The sequence below is a fragment of the Micromonas commoda genome, chromosome 12, assembly GCF_000090985.2.
Source record: "Micromonas commoda chromosome 12, complete sequence".
In the NCBI taxonomy this organism is placed as follows: Eukaryota; Viridiplantae; Chlorophyta; class Mamiellophyceae; order Mamiellales; family Mamiellaceae; genus Micromonas; species Micromonas commoda.
This window is the reverse complement of record NC_013049.1, coordinates 945,814-971,272: the sequence shown is the minus strand read 5'-3', so window position 1 is coordinate 971,272 and position 25,459 is coordinate 945,814. Positions and strand designations below refer to the sequence as shown.

The following is a 25,459-nucleotide window of genomic DNA, read 5'->3' as shown; positions in this document are numbered from 1 at the left end:
AGCCTCCCTCAGCGCCTCCACCGCCTCCGCCCTCGCGCGCTCCGCCGCCTCCTTCTCCGCGCGGGCGGCGTTCGCGGCCTCCACGGCGGAGGCTGCCTGGCGCTCGAAGTCCTTCTCGGCGGCCAGTCGCTCCATCGCCCTCGCCGCAGCCTTGGCGGCCATCACGTCGGGCGAATCCGGCCGCTCTCCTCCTCCTCCTCCTCCTCCTCCGTCGCCGCCGTCGCCCGAAGGCGTCGCCTTGCTCGCGAGCGCGGCGAGGGTGGGCAAGACGCTCGCGTCCATGGTCTGCGTGGACATGCGGACGCTGTGCCCGGGGCCCGGAGCGATGGACCCTTCGCCGTCCGGCCCGGCGAAGACGATGGCGCCGGTGAGGATCTCCTCCAACGGCTTGCCCGATCGGATCTGCTCCAAAACCTCGTACGTCCTGAGAGCCTTCCGCGCGGTTCGCAGCTCGCGTTTGAGCTCCTTGGCGCGGACGCGCTCGTGCTTGAGACGGGACTTGGCGTCGATGCACTCGCGCTGCGCCTCCTCGGCGCACCTTCGAAGGCGCTCCTTGTGCGATACCAGCGTCTCCTGCACGTGAAGGAGGTACTCCACCTGGCACTGCGCGAGGCGGAGGATCTTGCGGCTGTTGTTGACGGTGAGGTTGCGGCTGTCCTCGACGGTGACGTCGCCGAACGCGACGGTCTCCTGTTTCGCGTGATCGGGACGGACGGGACGAGGGGTTGTCGTCAGGCGAAGTGATGGGAGAACCAGGAAAGGAAAAGTCAAAGATCTCGCGCTCGCCCTCCCCGGGGGGCAACGGGCGTGGGGGGAAGATTCGGTCGCGCTCGCACCAGCGTGGTCTCCAGCATGTCGAGATCGTTCTCCCGCATCAGCCGGTCGACGTCGACGGAGTGCAGGAGCCTCCAGTCCAGCCTCGCGCGGCGCGCCTCGAAGCGGAACGACGGCCCCGACTCGGCTGGCATCTCGCCGGGCTCGGCGATGTTCGCCCCGCCGGGCGAGTCCGTCGCCGCCATCGCCGGCGCGCGGTGCGGCGGTGCGCGCTCCCGCTCGCCGATGGGGTCTACGCGAGTCCGGGTCGCGCGGGCGCCGACCTCGTTCGGTCCTTCACCGGTGACTGGTGCACCGAGGAAGTGGGCCGGGCTCGGGATCCCCCCGACTCGCGGTGGTGCAAATAATAACGGCTACTTGTTGCAGTGCGCCTTAAAAGGTGGCGCCATTTCCGTAAATTGTCCACGACACATCATCGACGGCTGCCCGCTCAAACCGTTCAAATGCGTTCAAATCACAAACTCGAATCACGCACACACCCAACTCACTCCCCGAACACGTACTCACGCTCACGCCGCCGCGACGGGCACCAGCCCGTTGTGCCGCAGCAGCGCGTCAACCGCTGGCTCGCGGCCCCGAAACCTGGTGAACACGTCGAGCGGCGCCGCGCCGCCGCCGAGCGCCAGCACGGTGTCCGCGAACCGCTTCCCCGTCTCCGCCACCTTCGCCTCATCGTCCAGGCCGGCCTCCTCGAACGCGCCGAACGCGTCCGCGGAGAGAACCTCCGCCCAGAGGTAGGAGTAATACCCGGCGCTGTACCCGCCGGCGAAGATGTGCCCAAAGCCGCACAGGAACCTGTCCTCGTCGATGGAGGGCATGATCATGGTCTTCTCCGCGATCTTGCGCTCCGTCGCGAAGACGGCATCGGCGCCGGCGCCCGGCTTGTACCTGGCGTGGAGTTCGAGGTCGGTCATGGCGAAGTGGCACTGGCGGAGGTACCGAGTTCCGCTGCCGAAATTTTTAGACGCGACCAACTTCTCGTAGAGATCGTCGGGGAGCGGCTCGTTCGTCTCGAAGTGCTTGCCAATCTTGCGGAGCACCTTCTTGTCGTAGCACCAGTTCTCCATGAACTGCGAGGGGAGCTCCACGGCGTCCCAGTCCACCTGGTTGATCCCCGCGACGGGCCCGCACGACTCCGTGGTGAGCATGTGCTGCAGCGCGTGACCAAACTCGTGGAACAGCGTCGTCACCTCGTTGTGCGTCATTAAACTCGGCTTGTCCCCGACGGGTGGGGTGCCGTTGCACACCATGTGCGCGCAGGGCAGCCGAACGGCACCCGTCGTGGGGGCCATCGCGGATGACCTCCCCACCACGTCGTCCATCCAGGCGCCGCCTCGCTTCTCGCTCGGTCGCGTGTAGGGGTCGAGGTAAAAGTACGCCCTGGGTTGGTTCGTGGCGACGTCGATCACCCTGAAGAAGCGAACGTCCGGGTGCCACACCTCCACGTCGCCGTCGGCAGCCTCCACCTTGATCCCGAAGAGTTCCCCCGCGAGCTCGAACATGCCGTCGATGACCGCCGGCAGCTGAAAGTAGGGGCGAAGGTCCTCCTCCTTGAGCTCGTATTTAGCCTCGCGAAGCCTCTCGGACCAAAAGCCGACGTCCCATTGCATCAAGCCACTCGTCGCCTCCGCGGCGCCCGCGTCCGCGGCGAACGCGCGGATCTCCTCGAGCTCGCGCTCCGCCGCGGGTCTCGCCTTGGCGCGGATGTCCTCGAGGAGGGATTCGGCCCGGTCCAGGGTGGCCATCTTCTTGGCCATGGACACCTCCGCGAAGGTGTCGTAACCGAGGAGCGACGCCTTCTCCTCGCGGAGGGCGAGAATGCGCTCGATGAGGGGCGCGTTATCGCCTGAACCGTTCTTCGAGAACTTGGCCTTGGCGTCGGCGTCGTCGACGAAGGGCGCGAAGTGCTCCGAGGCTCTCGCCAGGTATGCCCTGTACACCTTCTCGCGAAGCGCCCTGTTCTTGGCGTGCGACCTGACCGCCATGTAGGACGGGGCATCGAGGGTGAACATCCACGGGCCGTCCGCGGCGGTGGCGTTCTCGTGCCCGCCCTTCGTCTTGGCCGTCTGCGCAGCCTGCTCGAGGGCGGAGTCCGGCAAGCCGTCAACCTCGGATTTATCAACGCACGTGTGCGCAAACGCCTTGGTCGCGTCCAGGACGTTGTTGGAGAACTTGGTGCTCAGTTCGCTGAGCTCCTTGGCGATCTCGTTGTACCGGTCCTTCTGGGCGCCGTCGAGGGCGACGCCGCTGAGTTGGGCGTCGCGAACCTCGCACTCCACCGCCCTCTTCTGCGCATCCGTGAGCGACGCCCACGCGGCTTCGTTTTTCGTGAGAGCCACGAGGGCGTCGTACACGGGACGCGATTGACCGACTCGAAGGGACGCGGTGACGACGGCGGGTTGGCACTCGTCGTACGCCGCGCGCAGGGCTTCGCTGTCTCGGACGCCCTTCAGGTGGGAGACGACCCCCCACGGCCTGCTGAGCTCCTCGGACAGTCGCTCGAGCGGATCCATGAGATCGGACCAGGACGACGGGGTGGACTCGGTGAACGCGGTCTCGATCGCGTCGATCTCCGCGTTGACCTTGTCCACCGCGGCCATGATCGCGGGCTTCACGTGCTCGGGGGTGATGGACGACCACTTCGGGAGGTCGGGGGCGTCGCCCGAGGGCTTCCTGCCGAAGGACCAGGAAGCGAGGGGATTCTCCGCCAGGGTCGAGGACGCCATGGCGATCGTAAGGGTCGGTCGGGTCGCGGCGCGGACCCGGGTTGGCTTGGAGCCGCGGCGGAGGGCGGCGACGGCGGTGGCGCGGAGGGAGACGATACGCACGGGCTGGACGACCGCGCTCAGGGACATTATTCGAGCGTGTCCGATGCGGACGCGCGGCGATGAGTGAGATCCGACGGGGAATGAAAAGAAGTGGACACGTCACCCGTCCAGCTGTCCCTGTCGAGCCCAAGCTGAGCTGGTCAAAACTTTTCGAGCCACGCGACGAGGTTCATGTTTACGACGGAACGCGAGCGGGACGACGTTGTCTTACTGTCGTGAGGTATCATCACACGCGATGCTACGGCGGAGAGGTGGAACGGGGCCGCGGGGGCGGCGTCGGGCCGCGCGACGGCGTCCTGTGCTCACCGTTGGCGCCATGGGACGACTGGTGCGTCAGCAGCACGGATTGCTCCCTCAGCGCCTGGATGCTGCTCGGGTCGAGCTCCGGCGTCTGCTCGACGCCGTAGCCCGCCGCCTTCTGAACCTCCAGCCGCTCCTTCTCTCGTCTCTGCTCGCACTTCAGGCGGAACTGCCGCTGCAGGAAGATTACCCAGAACACCTTGCGAAGCTCGATGAGCTCCGGCAGGTTACTCCACGCCCACGCCGTCGTCGCGATGATGTAAAGCGTATCCGTGGGGTTCAATCGGACCACGTGCGGCGGCGCGGTGAGCACGTAGCTGTGATCCGGGCGGTTCCCCTCGTCACCGGAGTCGTCGTCGTCGTCGCTGCTGCTGCTGCTGCTGTCGCTGTCGCTGTCCGAGGAGGACGACGAGGACGAATCCGTCGAGCCCTTCGACCGTTTCTTACGCCGACGCCTACGCGGCTTCTTCACGTTGCGGTACACGCCGATGACCAACGCCTCGGAGTCCGCGTACCATTCGAAGGCGTCTCCCACGGTCTTTCCGTGCAGCGCCTCCGGCAGTGGGACGCTCCAGATCCTCGGGTGGTGCCCGACGTTCTCGCCCGCCCTGGCGTCTCTGGTCAGGGAGTCGACCAGCTCCATCAGGCCCGGGGTGTAGAACACGGTGGCCATGACGCGCGACACCTCGGTGCGGAACATGACGTTACCCCGCGCGTACTGCGTGTGCGACTCCGGGTGCTCGATCCACGACAGCCGGTTCTGGTCCTGAAACCGCTCGCGGTACTTGTTGTAGTTGGCCTTGGAACCGCGCTCGTTGCCTTCCATGTCGAGGACGCCGCAAAACTTGAGCAAGCCGCCGATGATTTTCCCACCCCTCGTGTCCTGCTTGGACATGTCCACCGCGGCGCGCACCGGATTCAAAGAGTTGAACCTGCCGGACAAACTCGCGCCCGGCCGGGGGCCGTCGAGCGACGAGCCGCGGCCGGGCATCGGCGAGTCGTTGTACTGCTGCGCTCTGAACCGTTCCAGCGTCGCCACGTGCCCTTCGGCTGACATGGACGCGCGCGTGGGCATCTCGTGGCTGCCGCGGCGGTTCCTGTGGCGGTCCTTGGCCTTCTTGTACCGCCTCTCCTCGTGGGCCTTGGCGCCCTTGTCCGTGAGCTCCGACGCGAGCGAGCCGAACCCCTTCGTCTCGCGCACGTGCCACACGGATTTTGGATGATGAAACTCCAGGATGACCTTGGGGAGGAGCTCGTGCGGGGCCATGTTGGGGTACCCCTCGCACGCGCGCTCCAGCACGGACGTCGCCAGCAGCACCTTGCGATCCATCAAGAGCTCGTTGTCGCTGCTGCAGACGTCCGCGAGGAGCACGATGCAGTGCGCGACGTCGAACCCGAGGATGTTTGCATTCGACCCTTTGTCAACGTTGACGTTGAAACCCTCGGAGACGTACACGTCGATGGAGCGCCACGTGATGAGCCTCTGCACCGACGGCGGTGTCCGCGTCACGACGACGATGGGCTTGATGTTGCACCCGTCGTTGCCCCGCAGCCGGTAGAGTAAGACCTCGATGTCCTCCCAACGCTGCTCGTCGAGCTCGGCGTCGCTGATGACCAGGATGTGGTTGCCCGCCTGCGCGATGCGCTTGATCGTGCGGTTGGGCGTGAAGTCCCGCTCTTCCAGGCCCATCGCGCGCTGCTGGCGGACGACGAGCGCGGCGTCCTGGACCGCGGCGGTGGCGGACAGCCTCGCGGCCAGGTCGCAGAGGTTGGTGACGTTCAGCGATCCTTTGTAGTCAAACTTGGACGGCACGGGCGGGTGGGGATGCGCCAGCATCGTCGGCATCTGCGCCGCGCCGCTCTCGGTGAGGCCGTACGCGTACCGCTTGCTCCTCGCCTCGGACGCGGCGATCTCTCGCGGATTGCGCGGTTGCGATTTCGTCTTGGGGAAGTTCACGTTCCAGCTGGAAGTGTCGTGCATGTCCCCGGAGTTCAGATTGTCCAGACCGAGGACGCCGGTGGACGAGCCCTGCAGCGCGGGGTTGCTAAACACCTGCTCGATGCTGACCCTCCTTTGCCGGTCGTCGCTCCTTCGTTTTTGCTTTCTCTGCTCGGCGCGCATCTCCTTCGCCACCTCCTTCGCGAGCTTGCCGGCGGTGTGAGCGTCCATGCTGTACCCGTCCAGCGAGCGACTGTGCGCCAGCGTGGCCACAGCCGCAACCGGAGTCGCGACCGGAGCCGTGTTGAGGTTCGCGGCGCTCCTATCCTCCTGCCCGGCGCCCTGGCTCTGGGACCGCGAACGCCTGTGGACGCCGTGGACGCTGTGGGCGCCGTGGACGCTCTCCCCGCCTCGCTGCAGCGCCGTCACGTTCAGCTGCGTGGGCGAGAACGTCTCCCGCCTGATGCCCAACTTTGCCGCCATCTTTCGCGTGGCGTGAAATCTCTTTCGCCACGAATCCGGGTGCTTGCTCACGCTCCCAACCGCCTTTAGCACCCTGTCCACGTCTCGTCCCAGGCACATCACGACGTCACCCTCCGCGAGCACGTGCAGCTTACCGTTCGCGAACCCCGCGGGGCACAGCCGCCCGCCGTTCTCCGGCGCGGACTGCACCGCGAGCAGGTTCACGTCGTGGTTCTTGTAGATGATGGCTGCGGCTTTTAAAAACGGCATGCCGTCGTACTCGGGCCCGACCTGCGCCCCGTACACGTCGTGTCGCATGGACGTGAAGTACTCTCGGACCCACGGCTGGCCGCTGGACGGAAGTTGCGACCAATCGCCGGCGAGCTTGCTGTACATGGTGGTCAGGAGCACGGGTACGCCCGGTACCCTCACGGAGAGCGCCGTGCGGTAGTAGTTGAGCACCCCGGACGTGAGGCAGGACAACGGGTTGATGCCCGCGGTTCTCGCCATCTCCTTCGCCCACGGCCGCAGCAGCAGCACCCTGACGGGCAAGCCCGGAAGCTGCCGCTGTAAGAGCGACGCGCGAAGGATCGTGTCCTCGTCCTCGGCGTGCGCGAGGTGCTCGAGGCAAGAGAGGTCCCCCATGATGAACGACATATCCGCGTTGGCGGCATCCGCCCGCGCGAGCGCCGACTGATCCATGGGCGACCCTCGGATGAACCTGACGTGCTGCCTGCCCAGCGGCGACGCCAGGATTCGTCTCAACCCGTTACCGGGCGCCTCCTCGGACATCAGGACCACGTCCGGGAGCATGGTGCTCGGCCGCGACGGGTGCAGCAGCTCCTCGAGAAAGATTTGCAGCGTCGCCGAGCCGGAGGTGACGGCGCCGCCCAAGACGATGATGTGCGAGTTGCGAAACCTCGATCGCCTGTACTGGCCGGTGCCGGTGTCGATGGAATCCTTCAGGGCCATGATGGCGGACACCTCCGACGACGCGATCAAGACGCCGCTGACGATCATGAGCATGGCGAAGATCTGGTGGATGGTCGTGTCTGGCGAGATGTCTCCGTATCCAACCGTGCTCAGCGTCACCACGACGTAGTACAGCTGCTTCAGGATCGTCTGTTCGTAGTCCGGGTTGACGGAAACGAAGATCCTGTCCACGGCGTCGTCCTTGTTGATGTCGATGTCTCCCAAGATCTCGATGCAAAACCCGCAGCACGCGAAGAAGTACGTGATGCAGATGAACCTCAGCGCGGACAGTCCGAGGCGCTGCCTCACCTCGCCGAACCAGTCGTTCAGGAGGCCGAGCTCGAGCATCTCCTCGTAGCGGATGAGCGCCGCCATGGAACGCATGAAGAGCGGCGTCAGGAAGGTGGGCATACCAGAGAAGATCTGGTACAGGATCACCGCGACAGAGTAGGAGTCGAAGAAGTTGCTGAACGTAATCGCGACGCCGTAGTCGAAGTTCTTGAGCCACAGCCGTCGCATCATGGCCGCCAGGTAAAACACCGCGAAGAAGCCCTCCACGACGGTCAGCCCGATGTTGTACGCCCGAAGGTCCGAGTACGCGATGAACGAGAACATGGACCCGGTCGAGAAGATGATGTCCATGAGACAGAAGAGAGTGTCAATCCTGCTCTTGTGCCGTCGCTTCAGGAACCGGGTGTGCGAGAAGGACGTCCACAGGCGGGTCAGGATGAGCACCGTGAAGAAGCCCCCGAGGCCGCAAACCTGCTGAAATAGGAACCTATCCCACGAGGCCTCCGCGTAGCTCGCATCCTTCATCCGCGCGCTGTCGTAATCGTAATCCGCCATCGTCCCTCAATCCCCCCCGCGGCCGCCGTCGGCTCGTCTAAAATACCCCGCGCACCCCAACGAAAAAAGCGGGCTGGGGGTTTCCGTCGAACACGCGCCCTCCGGTGTCCTCTCCGTCCACCGGATCCCGCTCCAAACGACGGCCGCGGTTTCGCACCTGCGACGCGATCGAACAGAGGGTCGACGGTACTCGCCTGCGGACGGCCACGCGCGCCGCACCGCTGAATGGCGCCTCGATGTTGACGTCTCGGGAAAAATTGCCCACCGAGGAGCGCCCCCGGACCACTTTTGCGGGCATTTTATTCCAAATCGCTGGACGACGGAGGGACGGTTGCCGTCTATTCTTGAGTTAAAAATGTGAACGCGCCCAAACGTGGTTTACATGATTTTTCTCCGAAATTCCCGACGAACGACAGCCGCGAAACACGTTCTGTGCACGTGTCGGATCGCACCGATTGACGCGCGGATTCGGCGAAACAACGCGACGAAATCACTCCGTCCCGCCCTCCTCGCCGTTTGGCCTCTCCTCCACCGCCTCGAGCGTCGACGTCGACTCGTCCAGGGACGCCTTAAAATCCCTGAACCGGCTCAGCTGCGACAGCGCCCAGTCCAAAGTCATCTCCCCGCCAACCCCCCCCGCGGTGACACCGCCGGCCGTGTCCCCGGACGCCTCGGAAGACGCGTCGCGACTGGAATCGATCTCAGACGCGCCGCCGCCCGCGTCCCCCCACCCGCGCGGCCCCCCGCCCACCCGCTCTCCCTCGGTACCCCACTCGGCGCTCAGCGGCGCGGCGTCCTGGAGCATGCGCACGAGCGCCCCCACAGCGGCGTCCGACCGACCGGACGCGCCTCCTCCGACCCCAGACCCGAACGACGAACCTTCCCGACTTTGCCGATCGATCGGCGAGTCGACGGAGGATCCGATCCCGCCTCCGCCTCCGCCGCCGCCTCCGCCGCCGCTCGACGCGCCGCCGCCGCCGTGATCGAACCCTAAGCCATCGTCTTCGTCGTCGAGCGCGAACGGCAGTTGGTCGCTGTCCGCGCCGCTCTCGAACATCGCGCCGTGTCCCGAGTCCGGGATCCGTTGAATCCCCGTCGCATGCACGACGCCCGCCCCGGCGCCTTGCCCGGCGCGCTGCGCGCGGAGGTGCGCCATGGCGTTCGCGAACGATCCCCCGGGCGACGCCCCGGGCGACGCCCCGTACGAGTAGGCGTGCGGCGCCCCGTTGAACCCACCCACCCCGCCGTGGGAATACGCGAATCCGAGCCGCCCCGGCGACGACCCCAGCGGCGCCGAGAGCGCTCCGCCGACGAGCGAGCCGATCCCCCCACCACCCCCTCCCGCGCCGCCGCTCGCGTCCCCGCCGTGGCTCAGCGACGCGCTCAGCGACGACGAGGGCGACGACCACGACGGGCGACGCGGGCGCCTCCCCGGAGACGCGTAATACACCCCGATGGGGTTGGATCGGTCTCCACCTCCCGAGTTTGATTGGTTGTGGCCGGCGCCGCCCGCGCTCCCGCCCCCGTGCGACCCGTGCGAGCCCCGCGGCGTCGTGCCGCCGCCCGGCGTGCTCCCCGGCGACGCGGAGAGCGCGCCGGTAAAACCCCGGAAGTGCCACGGCGGGGAATCGTCGATCGCGCCGCCGTTTAACCTCGCGGACTGCGGCCGGGACCCCGGAAGCGTCTGGCCGTCCCCGGGTGAGCGGCCGAACTCGCGCGCCCTCCTCGCCAGCGCGTGGTCGCCGCTCGCCAGCGACGTCGAGAATCCGTGCCCTCCTCCTCTCGGTCCGGATCCGCCGCTTCCGAGTGGGGTGAACCGCGTCGGATGGCTGGTCGACGCGAACGGAAGCGACGGGGACCCGACGTGCGGGGACCCGACGCTTCCGTACCGGGGGGAACTTGGGGGAACTTTGTCTCCGAAGTTTGTAGCCGTCCCGAGCGACCCGACGCCAAAGCCGTAAATCTGAGGCGGCGACGGCGGCGGCTTCGTGGACGAGCGACCAACCGACTCCCCCTTCGTCGCCGCTCCTCCCGAAGGAGCGACCGAAGGAGCGTTCACCCCGCCCGCGCCCTCCTCGCTCGCCTTCTGCTCCGCGATGGCCTCGGAGAGCATCCCGCGGGATCCGGCGCGGGGTAAGCCGCCCGGGACGCCGTCGCCCGTCGTGACCGGCGAGCCGCCCGCCGGGAGTGTGGCCCGCGCGGGCGGCGACGCGCCGAAGCCGTACGTCGCCTTTCCCGCCCAGGAGTTCGCCCGAAACGGACGTCCACTCACTCCGCCCGACGAAGGGGAAGTTCCAAAGCCAAAGTCACGCCGCGGCGGAGCCGGGGCGTCGGTGGAAGAGAAAGGGGAGGGCGACGCGCTCGTGTGGCTCGAAGGGAGGAAGGGGCCCGGGCCCGTCGGGTGAGCCCCGCCGCCACCAGCCGTTTCTGACCGTTTCTGACCGCCGCCGAGGTATCCGTCTATGACTCGCGGCGCCGTCGGCTTCGGGACGCAGTCCATCCCGGCGAGTTTGTCCGCGTTCAAAAAGTACACCACGGCGCGCAGCGACCCACCGGCGGGCGTGCGCACCGGCGTGAACGAGTACTCCCCAAAGTCCCCGCCGCCGCCGCTCGGTTTTTCCTCTTCGACGACGACGGCGGCGTCCGATGAATCGACCCCCCCTCCCGTCCCCCCCGGCCGAACCTCGTGCGACATCGCGAAGCGAAGCCCGCGGCACTGCGATTGCCTCGCCGCCCTGTGGAACCTGTTCGCCGGTAACGACCTGCACAGGGCGTGTAACGCCCGGACCATCACGACGGTTCGTTTGTACGCCACCGCCACCGTCTCCGCGCTCGTCCGTCCGGGTTTGCTCGGCGACGGATTCTGACGACGACGATCGTTCGACGAAGATTCGTCGTCGCCGAGCAAACCCGCGTCGGCGTCGTCGGCGTCGTGTCGCAGCACCCACCGCTCGATCAGGACGCGGGGGCGTTCCCGCGACTTCTCCTCCCCCTCCTCGGCACCCCGCTCTTCGCCGTCGGGCCCGAGGTCGGACACGTACACGTCGAGGACGAGCGGCGGGAGGCGGCCGCTCTTTTCGGGCCCCGACCGCTGCTTGGAACGCCACGGCTGGAGAGACTTTGCGTACGCGTCGAGCTCGACGACGTCCAGGTTAAACTGCGGGACGCGAGTGGGAGGGACGATGGGTGGGTAAGTCTCGGATGAGATCCGGGCGAGGTCGGGCGATGACGCGGAAGGCGCCGCGGCGGGAGCGACGGCGGATCGGGCTCTCGTGTTTTTCATCAGCGATGGCCAAAACCGGACTCGAGACGGGTCGCGGGGGCGCGCGGGACCGCGCGACGCACCCATCGGTTCTGCTTCCCCTCGTCCGACGCGAGCACTATCCGGGACTGTAGTACCACGTTGGCGCACTTCACGAACCACTCCGACACGATCTGCGCGGCCCTGTCCGCCATCGTGGTCGGCCCCTTCCGAGGGGAATGTCAGTCGGCCCCCTCGCGCGCTCGTCCAGTCAGCGCCCCCTCGGGGCGTCGAGGGTCGCCTCGCGCCTCCCTCCGGGTCCCGTCGCCGAAGGCGCGCGTCGCGCGGTCGGCGATACTCTCCTCGACGCGCCGCGGTCCTTCACCGGATCCTTCGACCGACGCGCGCGCGCCGCGCGGCCTCACGAGTGGCGCGTCTCCCGAGGAAGGGCCGCCTGTTTGAACTCGCGGGAAAACTCCCCCTTCGACGTCACCGCGGATAGGCCGAGATCTCGCCGTGCGTCGATTTTGTGTTTTTGGGCCGACTGGTTCGCAGTACGCGTAACCTAAACAGCGAACCGGGGGGAAACGACCGTCTACGACTCGAGAAATCGGTCGCGTCAAATCTTTCGCCACATTCGCCCGTGGATCAGACGCAGAAGGTAACGTGGCTTCTCCGTTCGTCGATTCGACGGCGGGGTCATAATCGTCGACGCGCGGCGGCCGAGGGTCGCAGTTGCCACGCGCTCGTGAGACGCGGATCGGCGTTTCGACGATGTCGCTCGCGACCGTGGCGGCGTCCGCGTCCGCCGCGTCGCTCGAGGCGCGCGCGCGTGCGTCACGGACGCGGATACCCGGATCCCGGATGGGGTCTCGACTCGGGGTCTCGACGTCCCGCGGGAGGGGCGGCGTCGCGGCGCCGGCCGCGGCGATGAACGCGGAGCAGCGCGCCCGCGCGGCCAGGCGCGCCAAGGCGGAGGCGGAGGCGGCGCCCGCGCCGCCCGCGAAGCCGGCGGCGGCGACCATGAACCCCGAGCAGCGGGCGCGCGCGGCGAGGCGAGCGAAGTTGGCGCAGACGGAGGCGCAGACGGCGAAACAACAGAGGGACGAGGTCGCGGCGCCGACGCCCCGGACGAAGGCGCCGGAGCCGGAACCCGTCGTCGCCATGAGCGTGGAGGCCCGCGCGAGGGCATCGCGGCGACGCAAGATGGAGGAGCTCGCGGCCGCCGCGCCCGTCGCGACCGCCGCTAAAGCCGAAGCCGCGATGCCGGCGTCGAAAGAACCGTACAAGTCCAGCCTCTTCGACGACGGCGCGTTCGAGGAGGCGCTCAAGGGCGTGAATGACATGGCGGCGGGGATCGAGACGACGACGACGAGCGGCGGCGGTCCGTCCATCGACTGGGGCGGCGTCCCGGCGGCGCGATCCCTCGGCGAGGACGATCCCTTCCCCGGCGTCGGCGATCTCGAGCCCGCGACGGCGACGGCGACGGTGGCGTCGACGCCGAAGGCTGTGGAGGCGGCGATGGCGTCCAGCGCCGCGGACGGGTTCGTCCCCGCGGCGGCGGCGGCGGCGCCCCGGCCGGTGCCGGCGCTCGCGGCGGCGGCTCCGCCGCCGGAGAGACAGGCGGAGCAGGTACGCTCGTTTCTCTACCCCGGCGAAGATGAGCTCCCGGATGACGTGAACATGACGATCTGGGAGCACCTCGAGGAGCTGCGGGACCGCGCGTTGGTCTCCGCGGGGGCGTGCGCCGTCGCGATCCTCCTCTGCTTCTGCTTCGCCAAGGATCTGGTCATCTTCCTGGAGCAACCCGTGATCGATCAGGTCAAGTTTCTCCAGCTCGGCCCGGGGGAGTACTTCTTCACGACGGTCAAGGTCGCCGGCTACTGCGGCTTGCTCCTCGGCGCCCCCGTGGTGCTCTACGAGGCGATCGCATACGTCGTTCCCGGTCTCACGCGGGACGAGCGCAAGTTCCTCGCGCCCATCGTCCTCGGCTCCTCCGTACTCTTCTACGCCGGCATCGGCTTCGCGTATGCGATTTTAACGCCAGCCGCTCTGAAGTTTTTCATCGGGTACAGCAACGAGGCTGTGGAGTCGCTGTGGTCGATCGATCAGTACTTCGAGTTTGTCCTTGTGCTGCTCTTCTCCACCGGGCTGTCGTTCCAGGTGCCGGTGATTCAGCTGCTCTTGGGCCAGTCCGGGTTGGTGTCGTCGGCGCAGATGCTGAGCATCTGGCGGTACGTCGTCGTCGGGTCCGTCGTAGCGGCGGCGGTGCTGACGCCGAGCACGGACCCGTTCACGCAGATGCTGCTGGCGGTGCCGCTGATGTCGCTGTACCTCGGCGGCGCCGCGCTCGTCGGGGTGGTGGAGAAGGGCCGGGGCGTCAACCAGATCGAGGGTTGAGATCTCCTCGTACGAACAGATGGTGGATCTCATTCATAACGTAGGGGTGGTCGTGCTCGACCCTATAACAGCGGTCTTCTAACTCTTCTAACCAACCTAATTCTTTGAGCCGCCGGCCGGTGGACATCGCAGCCTTAAAGCCTCTCGCCTGACTAAACCCTAACCCTAACCCTCAGCGGTCGGCGGCGTCGGCTTCCGCGGCGCGCCTTCGAGCGGCGCGGGCCACCAACGCGTCGCACCGCGCCGCCATCGCTCGCCTCGCGTCCCCGTCCTTCATCCCGAACATCGTCGCCAGGTTGACGACGTCGAGCGGCGCCCTCAGCTCGTTGGCTCTTCTCGACCCCCCGGTCAGGATGACCACGCCCCCGACGCCGTGTGGCGCGCCCGCGTCGCCCCCGCCCCCGCACGCTCGAGTCAATGATGCAGCGTTGGCGAAAAAGTTGCGCCTCGCCGTCGTCTCCATGAGCGCCGAGTTATACGCCACCTCGAAGGCGATGCCGTTCGACGCCGCGGCTTTCACCGCGCCCGCGCGCAATCGAAAGCTGGGCCGTGCGCCCAGCGCGAGCGCGATGACGTCGCATCGGCGGTTGGCGCACGCGGATGCGAGCGCGCGTTCGGTGGTGGGCTCGAGCGCGAGGATGTCGTACGCTCGCACCGCGCGGTCGTGGGCGTTGAGCAGCGTTTGGAGCTCCCCGGGCTCGCCGAAGCGGATCGTCAGCCGCGTGAGGCGGTTCAGGACGGGACGCGCGCCTGTTCGCGCGGACGCGTCGGCGAGCGCCGAGGCCAACGTCGCTGGGTCGATGGGGTCGAGTCCGCGGGCGATCTCTCGTCCGGCCGCCTTGTCCCCAGCGTCGACGCGCGTGTCGGTGGCGACGGTGGCGTATCCGAGCGCCACCGCGGTGGCGATGTGCTCGCGCAGGGCGAGCGGATTATCGGGATCCGCCCGCACGCCGAGGTCCGTCCAGCCGCCCCCCATCAGATGATGTTTCGCAAACGCGCGCAGACAAGTGCGAATGCGAACTGATGAACTCCACAAACGCAAACGCGTGTTGGGTTGGGGTGGGGTGCGGGGAGCGTCGACGCGCCACTGACGGGTGGCGCGCGGACGGCGGGGGGAAGGGCGGCCGAGGGAGCGGCTACGGCGGCCGAGGGAGCGGCGACGGCGGCGACGGCGGCGGCGGCGGCGCGGGGTCGATTGCGACGGGATCTGCGATGAGACGATGCGCGGAGCACCTCTTCCCGCTCCCGTTCCTCCCCGGGATGGCCGCGACGTTCGCGGATTACCTCGGGATGGCCATGCTCACCCCGGCGCTGCCCTACTGGTGCGCGGACGAGGCGGGGATGACGCCCGCGCAGGTGGCGACGTGGACCGGCGCCATCACCACGGCGCAGTACGCGGGCGCCGCGATGGGAAACTTCGCGGTGGGCGCGGCTGGGGACGGGCTGGGCGCGAAACGGACGCTGCTCGCGACGCTGCTGGGCGACGTCGTGCTGTTCACGCTCACGGCGGTGGAGACGCGACCCGGGGCGCTCCTCGCCATCCGGCTCGTCGCCGGGGCGTCCTCCCCTCTCGTCGCGGCGCTCATGTACATCCTGCAGAGGGCGGAGGACAAGGCGCAGACGCTCGCGGGAGTCAACGCGTACTCGCTCAGCGTCAACGGCGGCTACGCCCTCGGGGGCGTCGTCGTCGGACTCGCGTACGGAACGATGGGGTGGCTCGGGTTGAACCTGCTGTCCGCGTGCGTCGCGGGCGCGGCGCTCGTCTTCGTAGCCGTCGTCGCGAAGAGAGATCTTCCGGCCGTCACGGAGAGCGGAGCGAGGCGCAGGGAGGAGGCGGAGGCTGGCGTCGGGGTGGGCGCGGGGATGTCCCCGAGGGCGAGCTTCGCGGTGGGCGAGGCGGGCGAGGGAGGAGGCGGTGGGGGTGGGCCGGGGGGGAATCGGGGCGGCGGCGGCGACACAGCCGGCGACACAGCTGGCGACGGGGCGTTGACGCAGCTGGAAAAAAAAGTCTCGGTGTTTCGAACGGGCGCCATGGTGAGCCACTGCTACACCGCGTTCAACACCGGGTACCTGTTCATGGGGTTCATCGTGCTCTTCGTGCTCATGGCGAAGCAGGTGCTCGGGTGGTCGGTCGTGCGCGTGGGGTGGGCGTTCATGGCCATCCCCGTCGCCAACGTCGTCGCCATGTACGGATTGATACCGCCGTTTGTCGCGCGGTTCGGCGTGCACTGCAGCATAACGTGCAGCTCGATCGGAACCGTGATGGTGCTGTCCGTCTTGGCCCTCCCCTCGGTGCATCGCACGCAGGAGGGCATACTGACCGTCACGTTCTTCCTGATCCTCTGCGTCGTGCTGCTGCAGGTTCCCAACCAGATGAGGATCAAGATCATCGCGGATGCGCACGCGCCGGGCTCGATGGGTCGAATCACCGGTGCGAGCAGAGTGTGCTTCGCGACGGGACAGACGTGCTCGCCCATCGTCGTGGCGCTCCTGTACGTGCAGGACCCGACGTGGGCGGTGCTGTCGATGGTGTTCGTGGCGGCGGCGGTGCCGGCGGTGTTCGTCGCGTGCGGACAAGCGCTTTGGGCGGACCCCGACTCGATGGCGGCGGGGCGGGGGGGGGACGGGTCGGGGCGGGGGGTTCCCCGGGCGCGAGCGTCAGGCGCTGAGGGGCCCGCCCCGGGGCGAACGTAACGGCGTACGCGAGTGAATGAACTCTTTAATGATGGGATCGTATTCTTTACTGATGGTGGTACATTCGAGCAGTCGGGATCTTTCGACTTTGGCCCGTGAAGTGGCGCGGGTCCGGTGACCGACCGCGGCGAGCTTTCCGCCGGCGCGCTATAAAGCAAAACAAAACAGTCCTCTCACCTGGCGTTGACGTTCACGGAGGACCCCTCGCCCATCAGCATCTCCGAGGTGTACATGATGGTCTCCGCCGACGCGAGCCGCGCGGGGTTGACGACGGCCACGACGGCTTCGTCCCCCGCCAGCTGCTGCGCCTCCTGTGCGCGAGTCGGGTTGTCCAGTCGCAGATCGCTGCGAATGGAGTCTGGGAACGCGGACACCGTGCCGAGGACGACGTCCAGCGCGAACTCCATGCCGTGCTCGTTGATGGTGTCGTACATCCGCGTCACGTTCTGTCGCCAGGTCAGGTCCATCGCCAAATCTCCGAAGATGTCGACCATGTCCAAAAACGCGGGGAGCCCCGTGCCTCCGGGGCGGAACGGCGCGGTGACCCCTTGCGCGCCCATGTCCTTCACCTCCACGCCAGCCTCCACCTCGCGCTTGACGAAGTGCGCCCACGCCGCGACGTACAGCGCGAAGGCGTCCATGGGAAGTCCCAGCGCGATCCCCTCGCGAATGACGCCCGAGCCCTGCACCCTGAACTTTTCGCTCCCGTCCATCGCGATGCGGTCCAGCTGGTCCTTCACGGCGACGTTCTCGAAACGTTCCAGAACGCTCCGCGCGTACGAGGGGATGCGATCGCACAGCGACTTGTCCATCTCGGGGTTGGCGCGAAGCGTCGGGGCGATCTCCTCGAGCATCACGAGCTCCAAGTACGAGCGGATCTTCGAGTGCAGGCACGCCTCGTGGACGTGCGTCAGCCCCGCGAGGATGCCGACGTAGCACATGGCGCTGTGCGTGACGTTGAGGAGGCGAACCTTCATGAGCTCGTGCGACACCACGTCCTTGGTCAGCGTCGCGCCGACCGTCTCCCACGGCGGCCTCGCGCCGTCGACGAAATCATCCTCGATGACCCAGTGCTTGTACGGCTCGCACATCACCGGCCACTTATCCTCGAAGCCGTACTTGTCCGGCATGGTCGCGATGTCGTCCCAAGACGTGGCCGGGGTGATGCGGTCCACCATGGTGCTCGGGTACCGCACCTCGTTCTGAAGCCAGACGACAAACTCGTCGAGGCTGACCGAGCACAGGCCAGCGCACACCAGCTCCTCGGCGGCGGAGGTCATTCGCCCCTTGCACACGTCGCCGTTGTGAGGCAGGTTATCGCAGCTCATCAGCGTGAACGGCCGCTGGCCGCGCTCGAACCGCGCCGCCGCCGCGGCGCAGATGATTCCGAACGTCGACGGCTTCTCCATGTCCTCCGGGTACGGCGTCTCGCAGTCCATCTCGCCGTTCAACGCGCGCTCGATGAACTTGAAGTCGCTCGAGTTGAGAGGAACCCTGTAGCCAAACTCTGTGATCGTCAGCGACACGATCTTGACGTCGGGGTTGGCCATCGCCTCGATGCACGCGATCGGATCCTCGAACGCGAGGATCATGTCCCGCAGCGCGTACACCTCCTCCACCTCCGCGCGCATCGTGCTCGCGTCGGTGCCGGAGCGCGCCACGATGGGATACGTCCAGTCGTTATCGCGCAGGTAATCGCGCATCGCTGAATCGTTTGGCATGACGCCCACGCCCGTGGTGCACCAGTTCTTGGCGACGTCGAAGTTGACGTCGAGGAGCTCGTTCATGAACGCCTGCGTCGTGTTCGGGAACGGGGAACGGGGCGTCGTCAGAAGGCGGCGGCTGCGGGCGGAGAGAAACGTGTAGGGAGAGGCGGCGACACAGCTGGCGGCGGTTCCTCTTCATCCGTGTGTGTGCCAAAACCCGAACCAGAAACCGGGGGTTAAGTTCGCAAAAGGGAGCTAGTGCGGCAAGATGGGTGTCCCCCCGTTGGGCGCGCCGCGCCGCGCCGCGAACGCGCGTGCGAATCCGCGTCGCGCGCGCGGGCCGTTTCGCACCGACGCGAACGGGTCGAAAACGGCGCGGCGCGGCCCGAACGACGCGCCGGGCGCGAGACGCGCGGCGCGGCGCCGCAGTCATTCCGAGTCGGATGGTTCCCGTTCCACGTGGGATGTCGACGGGGTCGTTTTCGACCACGAAGAGACGCGCGAGGGGTTGGGGCGGTTCAACGCGGGGCGGCGCGCACCTGCTGATGGGACCTGTGGAAGCCGCCGACGCCGATGTGCATCATGCCGCTCTTGCACGCGGCGCGGTCCACCGCCGGGGGGCGCTTGAACGTCACGTTCGGCAGGTCCACCACCGTGCCGTCGGGGGAGGCTATCCTGCGAATCTCCGCCCTGACCACGGGGAAACCACCGTCGTTACCCCCGCGCGTCTCTCGGGCGGCGCGGGAGCGGGGAACGCGCCGAAGCGCACGCGGAGCGGCGAGCGCGGTCCTAAAGCCAATCATCGCGGCGACGTGCGCGGCCATCTTTCGTGCGGCGAATCGTCCGGTCCTGCGCGCGCGCGTTAATCCGCCGTCGCGACGGCGCAATTTGTGCAAACGCCGGTCCAGCTGGCGCGACTCCACTGGAAAGCTGACGCGCGGATGCGAAAAAACGTGGCTGAGAGATGCTGAGAGCCGCTTTTGCGCTGCTTTTTCAGACGGATTCGCTTTTCACGGTTCGTAAACCGAGAACCCGACTCGCGATTCTCTTTCGCGATGGTCCGCTGGCACATCGCGCGGCCGTGACACACTCCCGGTGCGAATCCGATTTCGACGGCTGACTCACTGGCGTGCCGTGTTCGGTGCCGAGACCGTTCCGTATGGCGCGTCAGTCTGATTTCGCGCGGAAATTCGCCGTCCCCACCGCCGGCTGACGAAATATCACCAAAGCGCGTCGCGGATGAGCCACGGAAAACACGTGAGATTTTCATCTTGTTTTGGAACAGACCGTCGTTCTGGGTTTGGGAGCGCGTTTTCCAACCCTCGGCCGAAATGCGCCGCAAAAGGGAGTCACTGCTTACGGCGTAGGGTGGTGCGTCAATTTTGGTGATAAAACCGGCCGTTGGATCACGAAAGGGTGTGTGTGTCACGGTTCGTAAACCTCCGTTTGGGGAAATTCTCCGTTTCAAGCGCACAGATTCACGCCGCCAGCCAATCGGAACGCGGGAAAGTTTCAAAGCACTGGGCGCACAACCTTTTTGACTGCCCGAACAAAACGCGTGAAACTCGCACCGCGCAAAAAGAAAACGCGGATGTGGCTGGGCCAACCGGCACAGACGCACGCGCCCGAGCTCGCCACCCGCGTGAACTTCCGCTCGTAAAACATGACGGGCACCGTCACCCGCACCGAGGCGGTCGCGTGCGACCGCGGAGATCTCTCCACCGGCATCGTGCACTTCGGCGTCGGCGGTTTCCACCGCTCGCATCAGCAGGTGAGCTTTCGGAATTTGCAGTTCGGGATTACGCGGAATGTCGCGCGGACGAACCGCGCGCTGGCGCGGTCCATCGGCCGCGACGCGCCGAACGAGCCCGATATCCGTCGCACGGGACCCCACGCGAAGCGACTTTGAGCGCCCGATACCCCCGTCCACCGACCCGAGAGCCTCGCGCTGACCCGTCCGTCTCCCGACCTCCCAATTCGTCCCAACAGGCGTACACCGACGACCTCCTGCGTCAGGACTTTGACGCGGCGAAGGACTGGTGCTACACCGGCGTGGGCGTCCTCGAGTGGGACGCCAAGATGCGCGACTACCTCAAGAACAACGACTGGCGCTACCCCATCGTCGCGCGCGAGGGCACCGACGTCGACGCCATGGACATGCACGTCCACGAGGTTTGCACCCTCCGCGACATGCTCCTGTCCTTTGAAGATCCCGCCGCCGTGGTCAGGCTCCTCGCGGCGCCCTCCACCAAGATCGTCTCGCTGACCATCACCGAGTACGGCTACCGCGTCCCCCTCAACGAGGGCGACCACAAGCTCCTCGAGCTCGCCAACCAGGGCGTCCTCGACGACCCCGAGCTCTCCATGCCCGAGTCCATCGACGCCGCGTGCGCGAAAGCCACGGTTTTTGGCCTCATCCTCGCCGCGCTCGCGGCGCGTCACCGCCTCGGCCGCCGGCCCTTCACCGTGATGTCCTGCGACAACCTTCCCCACAACGGCGAGGTGGCCAAGAGGCGCGTCATCAACGCCGCGCGAGACGCCCCCGAGTGCGACGAATCGCTGTGCGCGTGGCTCGAGGATGAGGTCAAGTACCCGAGCACCATGGTGGACCGCATCACCCCCGCGACGTCCCCTGCGGACATCGCCGACCTCAAGGAGCGCGCCGGCATCGACGACGCGTGGCCGGTGATGTGCGAGCCGTACAAGCACTGGGTCATCGAGGATGATTTCGTCGACGGCGCGAGGCCCGCGTGGGAGCGAGTGGGCGCGCTGCTCGTGCCCGACGTGCGACCGCACGAGCTCATGAAGGTTCGCCTCCTCAACGTCACGCACAGCGCCATGTGCTACGTCGGCGCGCTCGCGGGACTGACGCACGTCCACGAGGCTGTCACGCACAAGATGATCAAGCCCTTCCTCAGGCGGCTGATGACGGAGGAGATCGCGGCTTCGCTCGTCGCGGATCCCACCATGCCCGGCGAACTCCTCGCCGTGCTGGACGAGTACGTCGACCTGGTGCTCTCGCGGTTCGAGAACGTCGCCGTCAAGGACACCTTGGACCGCGTCGCCATGGACGGCAGCGAAAAGTTCAGGGTGCAGGGCCGCGAGGTGATCATGGAGAGGCTGGCGCGCGAGGGGACGGTGCGAGGTTTCGCGTTGTACGTCGCGGCGTGGGCGCACTTTCTCCGGCAAAAAGTGCGGGACGGCGAGAAGATCAAGGACGCCTCCGCCGGGCTCGTCACGGCGCCGTGGGAGATGGACAAGGAGAACATCGGGGCCATCGGGGCCACGGTTGGTCTGGAGGCTTTCCTCGACATCGAGGAAATCTTCGGCGTGCTCGCGCGCCACGAGGGCTGGCGCGAAGCCGTCAAGCGGGAGTTCCTCGACATCGACCAGGCGGGTCTGGAGGCGACGCTGCTGGGCGCCATCTTCGGCGTGGGTCACAACAGCAACGCGGATCTGTCCAGCCTGGAGCGCGCGAGGGAGAGGGCGAGCGGGACGTTTGCGCTGGACGAGACGTGCGTGGCGGATACCATCGAGACGGATGAGTGGCGCGCGGACGACGAGGCGGCGGTTTTCGTCTCGCTCGAGGCGTGATTCTCGTTCGACTTGACTCGAGGGGCCTTCGAGTGCACCTGCGACGCATCGACGATACGATGATGGGGGGCGACGCGACGCGGACACAAAGCCTGTCCGGCGGCTGTCGTCACCCCACCGGGGCTATACGCATACAAAACGATCCGAACGAGCGATCGACGATTTACTACTGTACCTATGGATGGGATATTACCCTTACCACACGATTCTTTTTAGAACACGAAGTTTTGAATTCAAATTGCACTGCTGCATTCTTCACACTCCGTGTCCCCACGCGCTGCGCTGCGTCGTTTTCAGTTGAAAAGCTTGCGTTTTATGACATCATTGACAGAAGACAAAGTGCCGGCTCTAGTTTCTTTCCTATTTTTTTGTCGCGGGCCTCCCACCGCACACCGCCGTTGAGGCCCACTTTTCGTCGCAAGTGTGTTAGTACTCCGTTATACAGGTCCATCCGACCTCCACCATGTTGCTGTTGATATACGCGTTCGTCGTTTCCCCGACTGACGCCGCCCCAAAAAAGAACCCCCACTCGACTCTACCTCGGATTGACATCCTCCGCCTCCGGCATCGCACCGGAGAACTCCGGAGTGTAAATCTTATCCACGAGCGACGGCCCGAGCTGGCTGAAGTCGTACGGCCGCGCCAGGCACTGCTCGTCGTCCCCGCAGTCGAGCTTCAGGTCGAGGAAAAAGTTGGCCACCGTGGGCAGGTCCGTCATGTCGGTGATGACGATATCCGCTCCCCGCCTGTCTATGCTCTTGCCGCCCTTCATCAGCGCCTTCGCCTGCTCCTCGCGCCTATCGTACGGGATGTGCGAGCCGCCGACGTACCCAACGATGAGGCCGATCTTGGCGTTCGCCGCGGATCCGACGCCCGACACGGAATCCTCGACGGCGATGCAATTATCCACGGGCACCTCCTCCGCCGCCGCCGCCTTGATGTAAACGTCGGGCGCTGGCTTGTACTTGGGCGGGTCGAAGTCGCTGAAGCCGGAGTGGACCTTCTCCTCGGGGAAAAAGTCGGTCAATCGCGCCGTCTCGATGCACACGGGCACGCGGGGCTTGGGCGACGTGGTGGACACCGCGTACTTGAAGCCCGATATTTTCAAAAAGTTGAGCGCCTTGATCACGCCGTCGTTCGGCTTGGCCAGAGCGGTGAGCGCGACGAGGGTCTCGTCGCGGGCCTTGTCCAGGATGGACGCGTGGTCTTCGCGGACCATCTCGAACGGCTGCAGACCCAGCGCGGCGCGGTTGGAGTTGACAACCTGGATGATGTCGAAATCCTCCTGAAACCTGGAGCGAACCTCCTCGATGGGGGGGAGGCCCACCGCGGCTCTGTCGCTCTCGACCCTGTCGAACATGAGCTCGAAAGCCTTGCCCGCGTTGAGACGGATGAACTCCTTCATGCGCTGCGGGGTGAGATCCTCGGCGAGGACGTTGGGGAAGTACGGGGCGAGCTCCCAGAACGCAACCTCCATCGCGCACGTCTCCGTGTCGCCCAGCGTGCCGTCAAAGTCGAAGAGCACGGCGATGTCGGAGGCGGCGTTGCATCGAATCTGCGTCTCGCGGATCTGCACGGCCGCCTGCTCCTCTTTCATGGCCTCCTCGAGGGCCTGCATGGCGCGCGCGCGCTTGTCCACCGCGGCGAACGGCCGAGCCTCGTCCACGAGCGACTTGAGAGTCTCCTTCATCTCGTCAAAGTCCAGCCCAGCCTCCTTTAAGAGCGCCAGCTGCGGCGAGGTCTCGTCCCAGCCGACGGTGAAGATGTCGGAGTTAAGGGTATCGAACGTGGGCAGGAGCCTGCCCTCGTACCGCAGCGACACGCCGCCGCCGAGGACGCGCGCGGTGGAGTCCTCAATGCTGAAAAATCGATCCAGCGTCGTCCGGAGCTGGTCCAGAAGGAAGAGTACGAGCTCCTCGGGCGACTCCTTGCCGTGCACGCGCATCATGGTGGTCAAACCGTGCTCCCACATGAGCACCAGCAGCTGCGCCACGCCCCACGTCCAAATCTCCTTCCGCTGCTCCTCCGTGATTGTCTCGTCAGAGAGGAGCGGAAGCGCGAGGCACTTCTCGGGGGGCTGAAAGTTTCGTTGGTTCTGCGCGTACGAGCACAGCGTGCGGAACGCGATGACGGTGTGCATGCCGTTCACGGTGAGCAGTTTCTTGCGGTACAGGTACCTCGAGTCCTTCTCGTTCTCGGGGTTGGACACGTAATCGCCCGCGAGGGGACCGTCGCCGTCGGCGCCCTCGCCGCTCTCGGGTTGATTGAGCACGACGATGGATCCCTCGTGCCCCTCCGCGGTGACCGCCACCTCGCGCCCGTCCTCGGTCACCTGCAAATCCACGCAGATGCGGTCCACCATGCACGGCACCGCCTCGATCTTCGTCCGAAGCGCGAACTGCAGCTTCTCAACTGAGCTGTGATCGTTTTCGCACGCGTAGAGCACCGGGCGGTTCTCGTCCTCGCAGTCGGGGAGCTGCACGAGGAGGTTGACGAGGACGTCGACCGCGGGACCGAGCGCGCACGAGAACGACGTCGCCTGGGCGACGAGCGGCGCGGTGAGGTCCACATCCATGGAGAGGAGCAAAAATCCTCGCGCGCCCTTGTCGAGGCCCTCCTTGAGGCATCCGAGGACGCCGTCCTCCCTGGAGCGGATGTCCGCCTCGGTGATGACGTGGAGGCCTCTGCCGCCGCACGAGCACTCGCCGTTGATCTGCGAACGGGAACGGAGCGGGTTGCGGGTGAGCGGCGACGTACGTCGAGGATGGCGCGGCAGGGAAGTGTTAAAAAAAATATCCCCATCCGGTGGCTCGTGCGGATATGGGCCGGCGGGTCCCCAAACGGCGGGGAGGGCCCGTCGCGGGGGCGCGGAGTCGCGCCTCGGGCGTCGGCGCACCCCGGCTTTGGGTTCGGGACGAAAGAAGCGTTCGGAGGGAAACCGGCGAGATCCGGGGGCGACCGGGGGGATCGCGGCGTCGTGCGTTTCGCGCTCGGCGCGCGCAACCCCCGCGTCGACGCATTTCAAACGCGCTGGCCGATCGGGTCGGGAGAATCCTTTCGCCTACCTTGACCGCGACGTGCTGCTGTGCCTCCTCCTCTCCGGCGATGATCGGATGCCAAACCTTGGAGGGACGGTTCATGATGACGTACGGGGACCCGCTGCTCTCGAGCGCGGGCAACACGAGCCCGAACCCGAGCCGTCCCGCGCCGAAGTGCACGTGGAGCTTGTCTGTTGGTGGGGCGGGTGCGGGCGGGTGCATGCGTAAGTTACAGTCGCCTAGGGTAAGGTGCCGCGGGTGCTTGGGACGCGACGGGACGCACCGTCAGGGGATTTGAAGACCGACGCGAGCGGGTTAACGTCGGAGATGAAGTTCATCATGGAGCTGAACGGGTCGCTCGACACGCCGGGCGCGCCCGCGCCCTCCTCCGTCGGCTGCTTGCTGCTCAGCGCGCTCCGCACGACCGTGCTCTTTTTCTGAAGCCTTCGCTGCCGGCCTCGCGCGAGCGCCCGGCGGGGCGCGCGCGCGAGGCACGGATTCAACGAGAGAGCGAGATTACAGTTCATGGCTTGCACTCAGATACTCGCACAGTGCATTCGGAGACGTGTTCGTCGTGCAACTCGCGTCTCGTCGTGGCTCGTCCG

General features: G+C 66.6%; 9 protein-coding genes across 9 annotated transcripts; 3 read left to right on the top strand and 6 right to left on the bottom strand.

Moving 5' to 3' along the window:
- Positions 1 to 1,343: 1,343 nt before the first annotated feature.
- On the bottom strand, positions 1,344 to 3,560 carry MICPUN_98128 (predicted protein; the record flags this gene model as incomplete). The annotated part of the gene is made up of 2 exons (XM_002509091.1): positions 1,344 to 3,507; positions 3,556 to 3,560. 2 exons carry the CDS (start codon positions 3,558 to 3,560, stop codon positions 1,344 to 1,346), a joined length of 2,169 nt encoding a protein of 722 aa, XP_002509137.1.
- Positions 3,561 to 3,900: 340 nt separating this feature from the next.
- Positions 3,901 to 8,181, bottom strand: MICPUN_62884 (voltage-gated ion channel superfamily; the record flags this gene model as incomplete). Its single annotated transcript, XM_002509090.1, has 1 exon — positions 3,901 to 8,181. The coding sequence occupies one exon, from the start codon at positions 8,179 to 8,181 to the stop codon at positions 3,901 to 3,903; it is 4,281 nt and encodes a 1,426-aa protein (XP_002509136.1).
- A 490-nt stretch (positions 8,182 to 8,671) lies between these two features.
- On the bottom strand, positions 8,672 to 11,637 carry MICPUN_103323 (predicted protein; the record flags this gene model as incomplete). Its single annotated transcript, XM_002509089.1, has 2 exons — positions 8,672 to 11,338; positions 11,527 to 11,637. 2 exons carry the CDS (start codon positions 11,635 to 11,637, stop codon positions 8,672 to 8,674), a joined length of 2,778 nt encoding a protein of 925 aa, XP_002509135.1.
- A 1,306-nt stretch (positions 11,638 to 12,943) lies between these two features.
- On the top strand, positions 12,944 to 13,822 carry MICPUN_86845 (twin arginine targeting family; the record flags this gene model as incomplete). Its single annotated transcript, XM_002509347.1, has 1 exon — positions 12,944 to 13,822. One exon carries the CDS (start codon positions 12,944 to 12,946, stop codon positions 13,820 to 13,822), a length of 879 nt encoding a protein of 292 aa, XP_002509393.1.
- A 172-nt stretch (positions 13,823 to 13,994) lies between these two features.
- Positions 13,995 to 14,798, bottom strand: MICPUN_87026 (predicted protein; the record flags this gene model as incomplete). The annotated part of the gene is made up of 1 exon (XM_002509088.1): positions 13,995 to 14,798. One exon carries the CDS (start codon positions 14,796 to 14,798, stop codon positions 13,995 to 13,997), a length of 804 nt encoding a protein of 267 aa, XP_002509134.1.
- A 284-nt stretch (positions 14,799 to 15,082) lies between these two features.
- On the top strand, positions 15,083 to 16,516 carry MICPUN_103325 (major facilitator superfamily; the record flags this gene model as incomplete). Its single annotated transcript, XM_002509346.1, has 1 exon — positions 15,083 to 16,516. One exon carries the CDS (start codon positions 15,083 to 15,085, stop codon positions 16,514 to 16,516), a length of 1,434 nt encoding a protein of 477 aa, XP_002509392.1.
- Positions 16,517 to 16,534: 18 nt separating this feature from the next.
- MICPUN_62889 (predicted protein) lies at positions 16,535 to 19,046 on the bottom strand (the record flags this gene model as incomplete). Its single annotated transcript, XM_002509087.1, has 2 exons — positions 16,535 to 18,309; positions 18,762 to 19,046. 2 exons carry the CDS (start codon positions 19,044 to 19,046, stop codon positions 16,690 to 16,692), a joined length of 1,905 nt encoding a protein of 634 aa, XP_002509133.1. The 3' UTR covers positions 16,535 to 16,689.
- An 839-nt stretch (positions 19,047 to 19,885) lies between these two features.
- Positions 19,886 to 22,076, top strand: MICPUN_62890 (predicted protein; the record flags this gene model as incomplete). Its single annotated transcript, XM_002509345.1, has 2 exons — positions 19,886 to 19,993; positions 20,212 to 22,076. 2 exons carry the CDS (start codon positions 19,886 to 19,888, stop codon positions 21,814 to 21,816), a joined length of 1,713 nt encoding a protein of 570 aa, XP_002509391.1. The 3' UTR covers positions 21,817 to 22,076.
- On the bottom strand, positions 21,957 to 25,381 carry MICPUN_62892 (predicted protein; the record flags this gene model as incomplete). Its single annotated transcript, XM_002509086.1, has 3 exons — positions 21,957 to 24,529; positions 24,882 to 25,045; positions 25,138 to 25,381. 3 exons carry the CDS (start codon positions 25,379 to 25,381, stop codon positions 22,352 to 22,354), a joined length of 2,586 nt encoding a protein of 861 aa, XP_002509132.1. The 3' UTR covers positions 21,957 to 22,351.
- Between the last annotated feature and the right edge of the window lie 78 nt (positions 25,382 to 25,459).